The following is a 13,754-nucleotide window of genomic DNA, read 5'->3' on the forward strand; positions in this document are numbered from 1 at the left end:
TATTATAGTAGTTATATTCTTGTACATAGGAGGCAGTATTATATTAGTTATATTCTTGTACATAGGGAGCAGTATTATATTAGTTATATTCTTGTACATAGGGAGCAGTATTATAGTAGTTATATTCTTGTACATAGGGGGCAGTATTATAGTAGTTATATTCTTGTACATAGGGGGCAGTATTATAGTAGTTATATTCTTGTACATAGGGGGCAGTATTATAGTAGTTATATTCTTGTACATAGGGGGCAGTATTATATTAGTTATATTCTTGTACATAGGGAGCAGTATTATAGTAGTTATATTCTTGTACATAGGGGGCAGTATTATAGTAGTTATATTCTTGTACATAGGGGGCAGTATTATAGTAGTTATATTCTTGTACATAGGAGGCAGTATTATAGTAGTTATATTCTTGTACGTAGGAGGCAGTATTATAGTAGTTATATTCTTGTACATAGGAGGCAGTATTATAGTAGGTATATTCTTGTACATAGGGGGGCAGTATTATAGTAGTTATATTCTTGTACATAGGGGGCAGTATTATAGTAGTTATATTCTTGTACATAGGGGGCAGTATTATAGTAGTTATATTCTTGTACATAGGAGGCAGTATTATAGTAGTTATATTCTTGTACATAGGAGGCAGTATTATATTAGTTATATTCTTGTACATAGGGAGCAGTATTATAGTAGTTATATTCTTGTACATAGGGGGCAGTATTATAGTAGTTATATTCTTGTACATAGGAGGCAGTATTATATTAGTTATATTCTTGTACATAGGGAGCAGTATTATAGTAGTTATATTCTTGTACATAGGGGGCAGTATTATAGTAGTTATATTCTTGTACATAGGGGGCAGTATTATAGTAGTTATATTCTTGTACATAGGAGGCAGTATTATAGTAGTTATATTCTTGTACATAGGGGGCAGCATTATAGTAGTTATATTCTTGTACATAGGGGGCAGTATTATAGTAGTTATATTCTTGTACATAGGGGGCAGTATTATAGTAGTTATATTCTTGTACATAGGAGCAGTATTATAGTAGTTATATTCTCGTACATAGGGAGCAGTATTATAGTAGTTATATTCTTGTACATAGGGGGCAGTATTATAGTAGTTATATTCTTGTACATAGGGGGCAGTATTATAGTAGTTATATTCTTGTACATAGGAGGCAGTATTATAGTAGTTATATTCTCGTACATAGGGGCAATATTATAGTAGTTATATTCTTGTACATAGGGGGGCAGTATTATAGTAGTTATATTCTTGTACATAGGGGCAGTATTATAGTAGTTATATTCTTGTTCATAGGAGGCAGTATTATATTAGTTATATTCTTGTACATAGGGAGCAGTATTATAGTAGTTATATTCTTGTACATAGGGGGCAGTATTATAGTAGTTATATTCTTGTACATAGGAGGCAGTATTATAGTAGTTATATTCTCGTACATAGGGGCAATATTATAGTAGTTATATTCTTGTACATAGGGGCAGTATTATAGTAGTTATATTCTTGTACATAGGAGGCAGTATTATAGTAGTTATATTCTTGTACATAGGGGGCAGCATTATAGTAGTTATATTCTTGTACATAGGGGGCCGTATTATAGTAGTTATATTCTTGTACATAGGGGGCAGTATTATAGTAGTTATATTCTTGTACATAGGAGCAGTATTATAGTAGCTATATTATTGTACATAGGAGCAGTATTATAGTAGTTATATTATTGTACATAGGGGGCAGTATTATAGTAGTTATATTATTGTACATAGGGGGCAGTATTATAGTAGTTATATTCTTGTACATACGAGCAGTATTATAGTAGTTACATTCTTGTACATACGAGCAGTATTATAGTAGTTATATTCTTGTACATAGGAGGCAGTATTATAGTAGTTATATTCTTGTACATAGGGGGCAGTATTATAGTAGTTATATTCTTGTACATAGGGGGCAGTATTATAGTAGTTATATTCTTGTACATAGGGGGCAGTATTATAGTAGTTATATTCTTGTACATAGGGAGCAGTATTATAGTAGTTATATTTTTATACATAGGGGGCAGTATTATAGTAGTTATATTCTTGTACATAGGAGGCAGTATTATAGTAGTTATATTCTCGTACATAGGGGCAGTATTATAGTAGTTATATTCTTGTACATAGGTGGCAGTATTATAGTAGTTATATTCTTGTACATAGGGGGCAATATTATAGTAGTTATATTCTCGTACATAGGGGGCAGTATTATAGTAGTTATATTCTTGTACATAGGGGGCAATATTATAGTAGTTATATTCTCGTACATAGGGGCAGTATTATAGTAGTTATATTCTTGTACATAGGTGGCAGTATTATAGTAGTTATATTCTTGTATATAGGAGGCAGTATTATAGTAGTTATATTTTTGTACCTAGGAGGCAGTATTATAGTAGTTATATTCTTGTACATAGGGAGCCAGTATTATAGTAGTTATATTCTTGTACATAGGGAGCCAGTATTATAGTAGTTATATTCTTGTATATAGGAGGCAGTATTATAGTAGTTATATTCTTGTACATAGGGGGCAGTATTATAGTAGTTATATTCTTGTACATATGGGGCAGTATTATAGTAGTTATATTCTTGTACATAGGGGGCAGTATTGTAGTAGTTATATTCTTGTACATATGGGGCAGTATTATAGTAGTTATATTCTTGTACATAGGGGGCAGTATTGTAGTAGTTATATTCTTGTACATAGGGGGCAGTATTATAGTAGTTATATTCTTGTACATAGGGGGCAGTATTGTAGTAGTTATATTCTTGTACATAGGGGGCAGTATTATAGTAGTTATATTCTTGTACATAGGGGACAGTATTATAGTAGTTATATTATTGTACATAGGGGACAGTATTATAGTAGTTATATTCTTGTACATATGGGGCAGTATTATAGTAGTTATATTCTTGTACATAGGGGACAGTATTATAGTAGTTATATTGTTGTACATAGGGGACAGTATTATAGTAGTTATATTCTTGTATATAGGAGGCAGTATTATAGCAGTTATATTATTGTACATAGGGGGCAGTATTATAGTAGTTATATTCTTGTACATAGGAGCGGTATTATAGTAGTTATATTCTTGTACATAGGAGCAGTATTATAGTAGTTATATTCTTGTACATAGGGGCCAGTATTATCGTAGTTATATTCTTGTACATAGGGGACAGTATTAAAGGAGTTATATTCTTGTATATAGGAGGCAGTATTATAGCAGTTATATTCTTGTACATAGGGGGCAGTATTATAGTAGTTATATTCTTGTACATAGGGGGCGGTATTATAGTAGTTATATTCTTGTACATAGGGGGCGGTATTATAGTAGTTATATTCTTGTATATAGGAGGCGGTATTATAGTAGTTATATTCTTGTACATAGGGGGCAGTATTATAGTAGTTATATTCTTGTACATAGGGGGCAGTATTATAGTAGTTATATTTTTGTACATAGGGGGCAGTATTATAGTAGTTATATTCTTGTACATAGGGGCAGTATTATCGTAGTTATATTCTTGTACATAGGCGGCAGTATTATAGTAGTTATATTCTTGTACATAGGCGGCAGTATTATAGTAGTTCTATTCTTCTACATAGGGGCAGTATTATAGTAGTTATATTCTTGTGCATAGGGGGCAGTATTATAGTAGTTATATTCTTGTACATAGGGGGCAGTATTATAGTAGTTATATTCTTGTACATAGGAGCAGTATTATAGTAGTTATATCTTGTACATAGAAGCAGTATTATAGTAGTTATATTCTTGTACATAGGGGGCAGTATTATAGTAGTTATATTCTTGTACATAGGGGCAGTATTATAGTAGTTATATTCTTGTACATATGGGCAGTATTATAGTAGTTATATTCTTGTACATAGGGGGCAGTATTATAGTAGTTATATTCTTGTACATAGGTGGCAGTATTATAGTAGTTATAGTCTTGTACATAGGGGCAGTATTATAGTAGTTATATTCTTGTACATAGGGGCAGTATTATAGTAGTTATATTCTTGTACATAGGGGGCAGTATTATAGTAGTTATATTCTTGTACATAGGGGCAGTATTATAGTAGTTATATTCTTGTGCATAGGGGGCAGTATTATAGTAGTTATATTCTTGTACATAGGGGGCAGTATTATAGTAGTTATATTCTTGTACATAGGAGCAGTATTATAGTAGTTATATTCTTGTACATAGGAGCAGTATTATAGTAGTTATATTCTTGTACATAGGGGGCAGTATTATAGTAGTTATATTCTTGTACATAGGGGCATTATTATAGTAGTTATATTCTTGTACATAGGGGCATTATTATAGTAGTTATAATCTTGTACATAGGGGGCAGTATTATAGTAGTTATATTCTTGTACATAGGGGGCAGTATTATAGTAATTATATTCTTGTGCATAGGGGGCAGTATTATAGTAGTTATATTCTTGTGCATAGGGGACAGTATTATAGTAGTTATATTCTTGTATATAGGAGGCAGTATTATAGCAGTTATATTCTTGTACATAGGGGGCAGTATTATAGTAGTTATATTCTTGTACATAGGGGGCAGTATTATAGTAGTTATATTCTAGTACATAGGAGCAGTATTATAGTAGTTATATTCTAGTACATAGGAGCAGTATTATAGTAGTTATATTCTTGTACATAGGGGGCAGTATTATAGTAGGTATATTCTTGTACATAGGGGGCAGTATTATAGTAGTTATATTCTTGTACATATGAGCAGTATTATAGTAGTTATATTCTTGTACATAGGCGGCAGTATTATAGTAGTTATATTCTTGTACATAGGGGGCAGTATTATAGTAGTTATATTCTTGTACATATGAGCAGTATTATAGTAGTTATATTCTTGTACATAGGCGGCAGTATTATAGTAGTTATATTCTTGTACATAGGCGGCAGTATTATAGTAGTTATATTCTTGTACATAGGGGCCAGTAGTATAATAGTTATATTTTTGTACATAGGGGACAGTATTATAGTAGTTATATTCTTGTACATAGGGGGCAGTATTATAGTAGTAATATTCTTGTACATAGGGGGCAGTATTATAGTAGTTATATGATTGTGCATAGGGGGCAGTATTATAGTAGTTATATTCTTGTACATAGGGGGCAGTATTATAGTAGTTATATTCTTGTACATAGGAGGCAGTATTATAGTAGTTATATTCTTGTACGTAGGAGGCAGTATTATTGTAGTTATATTCTAGTATATAGGGGGCAGTATTATAGTAGTTATATTCTTGTACATAGGGGGCAGTATTATAGTAGTTATATTTTTGTACATAGGGGGCAGTATTATAGTAGTTATATTCTTGTACATAGGGGCAGTATTATAGTAGTTATATTCTTGTACATAGGCGGCAGTATTATAGTAGTTATATTCTTGTACATAGGCGGCAGTATTATAGTAGTTCTATTCTTCTACATAGGGGCAGTATTATAGTAGTTATATTCTTGTGCATAGGGGGCAGTATTATAGTAGTTATATTCTTGTACATAGGGGGCAGTATTATAGTAGTTATATTCTTGTACATAGGAGCAGTATTATAGTAGTTATATCTTGTACATAGAAGCAGTATTATAGTAGTTATATTCTTGTACATAGGGGGCAGTATTATAGTAGTTATATTCTTGTACATAGGGGCAGTATTATAGTAGTTATATTCTTGTACATAGGGGGCAGTATTATAGTAGTTATATTCTTGTACATAGGTGGCAGTATTATAGTAGTTATAGTCTTGTACATAGGGGCAGTATTATAGTAGTTATATTCTTGTACATAGGGGGCAGTATTATAGTAGTTATATTCTTGTACATAGGGGCAGTATTATAGTAGTTATATTCTTGTACATAGGGGGCAGTATTATAGTAGTTATATTCTTGTACATAGGGGCAGTATTATAGTAGTTATATTCTTGTGCATAGGGGGCAGTATTATAGTAGTTATATTCTTGTGCATAGGGGGCAGTATTATAGTAGTTATATTCTTGTACATAGGGGGCAGTATTATAGTAGTTATATTCTTGTACATAGGAGCAGTATTATAGTAGTTATATTCTTGTACATAGGAGCAGTATTATAGTAGTTATATTCTTGTACATAGGAGCAGTATTATAGTAGTTATATTCTTGTACATAGGGGGCAGTATTATAGTAGTTATATTCTTGTACATAGGGGCATTATTATAGTAGTTATATTCTTGTACATAGGGGCATTATTATAGTAGTTATAATCTTGTACATAGGGGGCAGTATTATAGTAGTTATATTCTTGTACATAGGGGGCAGTATTATAGTAATTATATTCTTGTGCATAGGGGGCAGTATTATAGTAGTTATATTCTTGTGCATAGGGGACAGTATTATAGTAGTTATATTCTTGTATATAGGAGGCAGTATTATAGCAGTTATATTCTTGTACATAGGGGGCAGTATTATAGTAGTTATATTCTTGTACATAGGGGGCAGTATTATAGTAGTTATATTCTAGTACATAGGAGCAGTATTATAGTAGTTATATTCTAGTACATAGGAGCAGTATTATAGTAGTTATATTCTTGTACATAGGGGGCAGTATTATAGTAGGTATATTCTTGTACATAGGGGGCAGTATTATAGTAGTTATATTCTTGTACATATGAGCAGTATTATAGTAGTTATATTCTTTTACATAGGGGACAGTATTATAGTAGTTATATTCTTGTACATAGGCGGCAGTATTATAGTAGTTATATTCTTGTACATAGGGGCCAGTAGTATAATAGTTATATTTTTGTACATAGGGGACAGTATTATAGTAGTTATATTCTTGTACATAGGGGGCAGTATTATAGTAGTAATATTCTTGTACATAGGGGGCAGTATTATAGTAGTTATATGATTGTGCATAGGGGGCAGTATTATAGTAGTTATATTCTTGTACATAGGGGGCAGTATTATAGTAGTTATATTCTTGTACATAGGGGGCTGTATTATAGTAGTTATATTCTTGTACATAGGAGGCAGTATTATAGTAGTTATATTCTTGTACGTAGGAGGCAGTATTATTGTAGTTATATTCTAGTATATAGGGGGCAGTATTATAGTAGTTATATTCTTGTACATAGGGGTAGTATTATACTAGTTATATTCTTGTACATAGAGGGCAGTATTATAGTAGTTATATTCTAGTATATAGCGGGCAGTATTATAGTAGTTATATTCTTGTATATAGGGGGCAGTATTATAGTAGTTATATTCTTGCACAAAGGGGGCAGTATTATAGTAGTTATATTCTTGCACAGAGGGGGCAGTATTATAGTAGTTATATTCTTGTACATAGGAGGCAGTATTATAGTAGTTATATTCTTGTACATAGGAGGCAGTATTATAGTAGTTATATTCTTGTACATAGGAGGCATTATTATAGTAGTTATATTCTTGTACATAGGGGGCAGTATTATAGTAGTTATATTCTTGTACATAGGGGCAGTATTATATTAGTTATATTCTTGTACATAGGGGGCAGTATTATTGTAGTTATATTCTTGTACATAGGTGGCAGTATTATAGTAGTTATATTCTTGTACATGGGGGCAGTATTATAGTAGTTATGTTCTTGTACATAGGGGGCAGTATTATAGTAGTTATGTTCTTGTACATAGGGGGCAGTAATATAGTAGTTATATTCTTGTACATAGGGGGCAGTAATATAGTAGTTATATTCTTGTACATAGGGGGCAGTATTATAGTAGGTATATTCGTGTACATAGGGGGCAGTATTATAGTAGTTATATTCTTGTACATAGGGGGCAGTATTATAGTAGTTATATTCTTGTACATAGCGGTCAGTATTATAGTAGTTATATTCTTGTACATAGGGGGCAGTATTATAGTAGTTATATTATTATACATAGGAGGCAGTATTATATTAGTTATATTATTATACATAGGAGGCAGTATTATAGTAGTTATATTATACATAGGAGGCATTATTATAGTAGTTATATTCTTGTACATAGGGGCAGTATTATAGTAGTTATATTCTTGTATATAGGTGGCAGTATTATAGTAGTTATATTCTTGTACATAGGTGGCAGTATTATAGTAGTTATATTCTTGTACATAGGGGGCAGTATTATAGTAGTTATATTCTTGTACATAGGGGGCAGTATTATATTAGTTATATTCTTGTACATAGGGGGCAGTATTATAGTAGTTATATTCTTGTACATAGGGGGCAGTATTATAGTAGTTATATTCTTGTACATAGGAGGCAGTATTATAGTAGTTATATTCTTGTACATAGGAGGCAGTATTATAGTAGCTATATTCTTGTACATAGGGGGCAGTATTATAGTAGTTATATTCTTGTACATGGGGGCAGTATTATAGTAGTTATGTTCTTGTACATAGGGGGCAGTATTATAGTAGTTATATTCTTGTACATAGGGGGCAGTAATATAGTAGTTATATTCTTGTACATAGAGGGCAGTATTATAGTAGGTATATTCGTGTACATAGGGGGCAGTATTATAGTAGGTATATTCGTGTACATAGGGGGCAGTATTATAGTAGGTATATTCTTGTACATAGGGGGCAGTATTATAGTAGTTATATTCTTGTACATAGGGGGCAGTATTATAGTAGTAATATTCTTACGTGTTGTTCTTCTTCTTCCTCCCCCATATTGGCTCTCAGTGGATGGATGCGATGGGACGGTTGATGAATTGATGCTGTTTTCTTGATTTTTAGACTACCAGAGATTGATGACTGTGGCGGAGACCATCACCGGCCTCATGTTTCCGTTCCAGTGGCAGCACGTCTATGTCCCCATACTGCCAGCATCACTCCTGCACTTTTTGGATGCTCCCGTGCCATATTTGATGGGTTTACACTCCAATGGTTTGGATGACAGGTCGAAGCTGGAGCTGCCGCAGGAGGTAGGACTTGCATGCATGGGTGTGGCTGGGGAGGTGTCGGAGCATTAATCTGAGCTGACGGGTGTCGGGCAACCATCATGATGTCCTGGGTTATCTCGATGTATCCAGAAGACTACAGGACCAGTAGTGGTTATGTACCGTGTGCTGTGCAGGGGGCTGACCCCTCTACATTAAAGTGGAGGTCTCATGAAGCTGGCTTCCTTTATTTTGTGGCATTGAGCTTATGTCGTCCGTTGGCCACTGTGCTATGTGGCGGCTCTCTGATACAGCACTTCCTGGCAGCTCTTCATTTTCACCACTACCTCATGGTAACTGACTGCCAGGAAGAGCTAACAGAGGGAGGAGCTTTAGAGCCAGGAGTAACTACATAAAACTTGGATTGTGGGCAGCAGTCAGAGATATCGGTCTCTTGATTACTAATACGGCTGATGGAGAGTAGCTGTGCAGCAGTTTCGGGGCTCGTATAGAGTACGCAGCTCTGGGGTTTTGCTAGTTATGACTCGGAGTTATATAAAAGCTGTTTATGAGCCAGAAGGAGCAGCGAGCAGATCCGACACTATAATCCCCCGATTGTTCTGGGCTCTCAATGCCTCCTTGTCCGCTAGTTACACAGCAGCTGCTGTCTGCGAGGTATATGGAGCCGAGGTCCTGAGAGTCCTGCCAGGGAGCTGCTAACCCGAGAGAGGGCAGGAGTTATGTGAGCGTTAGAAAATTCCCCGCATGGTTCCCTGGACAGTTGGGCATATTTGAAATTTTGGACCTACTCTGATTTGTCACTGCCACCCTCTAGTGATGGATAGGTGGCATTCTCAGTGATGTCACCGCTGCTCTCTAGTGATGGATAGGCAGCGTTTTCTGTGATGTCACCGTTGCTCTTTAGTGATGGGTAGGTGGTGTTTTCAGTGATGTCACCGCTCCTCTTTAGTGATAGGTGGCATTCTCAGTGATGTCACCACTGCTCTCTAGTGATGTATAGGCGGCATTCTCAGTGATGTCACCGCTGCTCTCTAGTGATGTATAGGCAGCATTCTCAGTGATGTCACCGCTGCTCTCTAGTGATGGATAGGCTGCATTGTCAGTGATGTCACCACTGCTCTCTAGTGATGGATAAGCGGTATTCTCAGTGATGTTACCGCTGCTCTCTAGTGATAGATAAGCGGTATTCTCAGTGATGTCACCGCTGCTCTCTAGTGATGGATAAGCGGCATTCTCAGTGATGTCACCACTGCTCTCTAGTGATGGATAAGCGGTATTCTCAGTGATGTCACCGCTGCTCTCTGGTGATGGATAAGCGGTATTCTCAGTGATGTCACCGCTCCTCTTTAGTGATAGGTGGCATTCTCAGTGATGTCACCACTGCTCTCTAGTGATGTATAGGCAGCATTCTCAGTGATGTCACCGCTGCTCTCTAGTGATGGATAAGCGGTATTCTCAGTGATGTCACCGCTCCTCTTTAGTGATAGGTGGCATTCTCAGTGATGTCACCACTGCTCTCTAGTGATGTATAGGCAGCATTCTCAGTGATGTCACCGCTGCTCTCTAGTGATGGATAAGCGGTATTCTCAGTGATGTCACCGCTCCTCTTTAGTGATAGGTGGCATTCTCCGTGATGTCACCACTGCTCTCTAGTGATGTATAGGCGTCATATTCGCTGATGTTGTTAATGAGCTGCTCTGGGCTTCGGTTCTGTTCGCTGCTCTTCCCCTCTTCCATCACATTGGGCAGCAGATGTAACTTGACTCTTGTGATTATTGGGGGACCCTCTGCCTCGGTGCCGCATGGCCTTGCTGTGCTTCGTCTTCTACGCTGTTGAGTTTTCCGTGTCTTCCGCTTCCTCCAGGCCAACCTGTGCTTCGTGGACATCGACAACCATTTCATTGAGTTACCTGAAGATCTTCCGCAGTTTCCGAACAAGCTGGAGTTCATTCAGGAGGTGTCCGAGGTCCTCATGTCCTTCGGCATCCCCCCCGAGGGGAATCTGCACTGCAGCGAAAGTGTCGCCAAGCTGAAGAACCTCAAGACCGCCGACCTGGTGTCGGACAAGAAGAACGGGAACCTGGCGGGGTTGCCGCTCAATTCCTTTGATCTTCTGAAAGAGAATGAAACCCTGGCGCGGATCCAGGCGCTGGTGAAGCGGACGGGCGTGAGCTTGGAGAAGGTGAGGGATCCTCGGGGAGCTGTGCCGGGACTTTGGGGTTTGCCGTGTTGAGTGACTTGTGCACAAGTTTTGCGCAGTTTGTGTCGTTGAGCGACAGTCCGGCTCCAATAGAACTCCAGAAGTAAAACTTGTTACAGTGGGGAGCGTTCTGCAGCTTGTAACATCATTTATTTCTATTTCCCGCGGTTACAAGACCTCTGCTTGTTGTCAGTAAATAAGCAAGTGCTTGATTACATCCCAAAGCCAACTGCAGACAAAGGTTATAGCGGAGTATTTCTGCCAACCTCCCCGCATGTATGATCACCTGAGCTGATGTGTGCGGCTCCGTCCTGCGAGCCCTCCAGGCTGTTCGGCTCACAGGGGATTGTAGCAAACACTCAGCTTTGAGCCATATTAGTCTTTAGGGCTTTTTCAGCCTCTGGACAAAAGCAAAATGGTCTTCAGTTACTGACAGAAAGCAGAGATCTTGAAAACGGTGAGAAATCCAGATTCCAAGTTTTAATGCAGGCAACTTATTTAACACCTTCCTGCCCCTAAATGTATGACCCGGGTGGAAAGTGGTTCCCGCCAAAGGGCATACACTCATGTCCTCTGGATGGCGCAGACTCAGAAGCTGAGCTCATGCCATCCGCAGCGGGAGCCAGCTGTGACGGTCAGCCGAGCTGTAACAGTGGGGATCGATGTGAATACCGACTAGCGCTGTTAACCTTTTACATGCCGTGTTCAGTGTAGATCACAACACGTTAAGGTTTGACAGAGGGAGGCACTCCCTCTGTGATGTCAGTGGCCCTCTGTCATGTAATCGTGGAGGGCCAAAGGGTTGCCATGGCAACCAGGTGCCAGACAATGGTGGAGCTATAATGCATTATTACCAGTGCAATCATAAAAAGTGTAACAATAAATAAAAATAGAAATCTACAATTTTGGTGTTGTGGTCGTCGTACCAATCTGCAGAAATAATGCAGTCACTTACGCTGCATGGTTAACGCTGGGGAAAAAAAGAAAGAAAAAGGACAAAACAAAATAGCGGAATTGATTGATTTTTTTCTCCCTGCCCTCCAGAGAAAAATGTATAAAAGTTCTACAATAAGTTTTTATACGTATCCAAAAATGATGCCAATAAAACCTACAGCTCGCCGCCCGACACCCATCCCCCATACGGCCTCGCTGACAGAAAATGTAAGAATAAAGCGACAGATTTTGAAAAATAGAGACAATTTTTTAAACAAATTATTGCGTCTTTAGGGTCAAAACGGGCCGTGTCACTAAGGGGTTAATGGCGTACAACCACAGCAGTGGCGCATCATTTACCGAAGGATTCGGGGACGAGTCTGTGTCCGCTGCCGCTCATGTTTCAGATTCCCTTTCCTGCAGGTGGAAGTTAAAGAAGAGATGATCAGTAAGAAAGACACCAAATTCCAATGCGAGGAGGAAGAACTCCGCGTCCATCAGCTGAACATCCACGTCCGGGAAGTGTTCGCCAACCGCTTCACCCAGATGTTTGCCGACTACGAGGTGTTCGTCATCCAGCCAAGTCAAGACAAGGAGTCGTGGTTCACGAACCGCGAACAGATGCAGAACTATGATAAGGTAAGCCATTCGGCACCTTACGTGTTTCCACATCTCTGCTTGTTGTCAGTATGCAGTCCAGACAGTGCTCCTCATTGTCTACACCAGGGGGTCTCAACTGCACCGTCCTACCAAAGGTAACCGGACCCCTGAGCAAGAATCAGAAGTAGTAGTTGTTTCCATATATCCATACTTGGTGGGGCGGCTCTGGTCCTGATGACCTCGGACACTCTCCGCGGTATACTCCTTACTGACGTCCGATACCCGACAGCTGGTGTTCCTATCAAGCGACTTCTATCGGCCAGTCTACAATGGCGCACGGAGCGCCGTCATTGGAAGTTCAGCAATTGGAGAACGTTCTATGCAGGGATGAATGTAATTACTCCACCTTCACAACAGATGGCGGTAGCTGGGTGTGGGCGATGCTGGGGAACGTCTTCTGCCCGCGTGGGTTGTGCCAACAGGTAAGTACAACCGAGGTTCTGTTAGGTCTGGTGATGCTTTGTGTTACATGGTCTCGGTCCGCTGGTTGTAGTGACAAGAACCATGAACACGGAGGTGGACCCTGACCATATTAACAGAAATATGCTACCAGCAATGTGGTGATACTCTGGCAGCGGTCAGCAATACTTCCAACAAGACCTCGCGCCTCGTCACACATCCAACGCGGTGTTACGTTGGTCTGAGGATATGGATGTCCCACGATTGGACCCGCTATACGGTCCCCACCTGGACCCACTGAACATCTCTGGGACGAACTGGAACATTGGGTCAGGAAATATGAACAGCGCTTCTCTTCTCTGAGAGAACTTGCCAGAGGTTTACAGGATGAATGGAGGGAAATACTGAAGTGTATCAGATATTAGTAGAAATGCCATGGAGAGTATCCAATGTCATTAAGGCCGAAGGAGCCCCACTGAGGATCATATGGAAATAACTACTGATTTTTGCTCAGGTGTCCCATGACTTTTGGTAGGATAGTCTAATCTTAGCCACTTCAGGACCGCCAAATGCCTATTAATGTCCT

General features: G+C 38.4%; 1 protein-coding gene across 3 annotated transcripts in view; it reads left to right on the plus strand.

Moving 5' to 3' along the window:
* Window positions 1–13,754, plus strand: part of DENND5A (DENN domain containing 5A) — a 74,746-nt gene that overhangs the window by 20,513 nt on the left and 40,479 nt on the right. For all 3 annotated transcript variants that reach the window (XM_066583653.1, XM_066583654.1, XM_066583655.1), the window contains 3 exons: window positions 8,813–9,000; window positions 10,841–11,158; window positions 12,533–12,748. In XM_066583653.1, coding sequence (XP_066439750.1) covers window positions 8,813–9,000; window positions 10,841–11,158; window positions 12,533–12,748 — 722 coding nt within the window. The remainder of the gene's footprint in view (window positions 1–8,812; window positions 9,001–10,840; window positions 11,159–12,532; window positions 12,749–13,754) is intronic.

This window comes from Eleutherodactylus coqui, chromosome 11 (assembly GCF_035609145.1).
Source record: "Eleutherodactylus coqui strain aEleCoq1 chromosome 11, aEleCoq1.hap1, whole genome shotgun sequence".
In the NCBI taxonomy this organism is placed as follows: domain Eukaryota; kingdom Metazoa; phylum Chordata; class Amphibia; order Anura; family Eleutherodactylidae; genus Eleutherodactylus; species Eleutherodactylus coqui.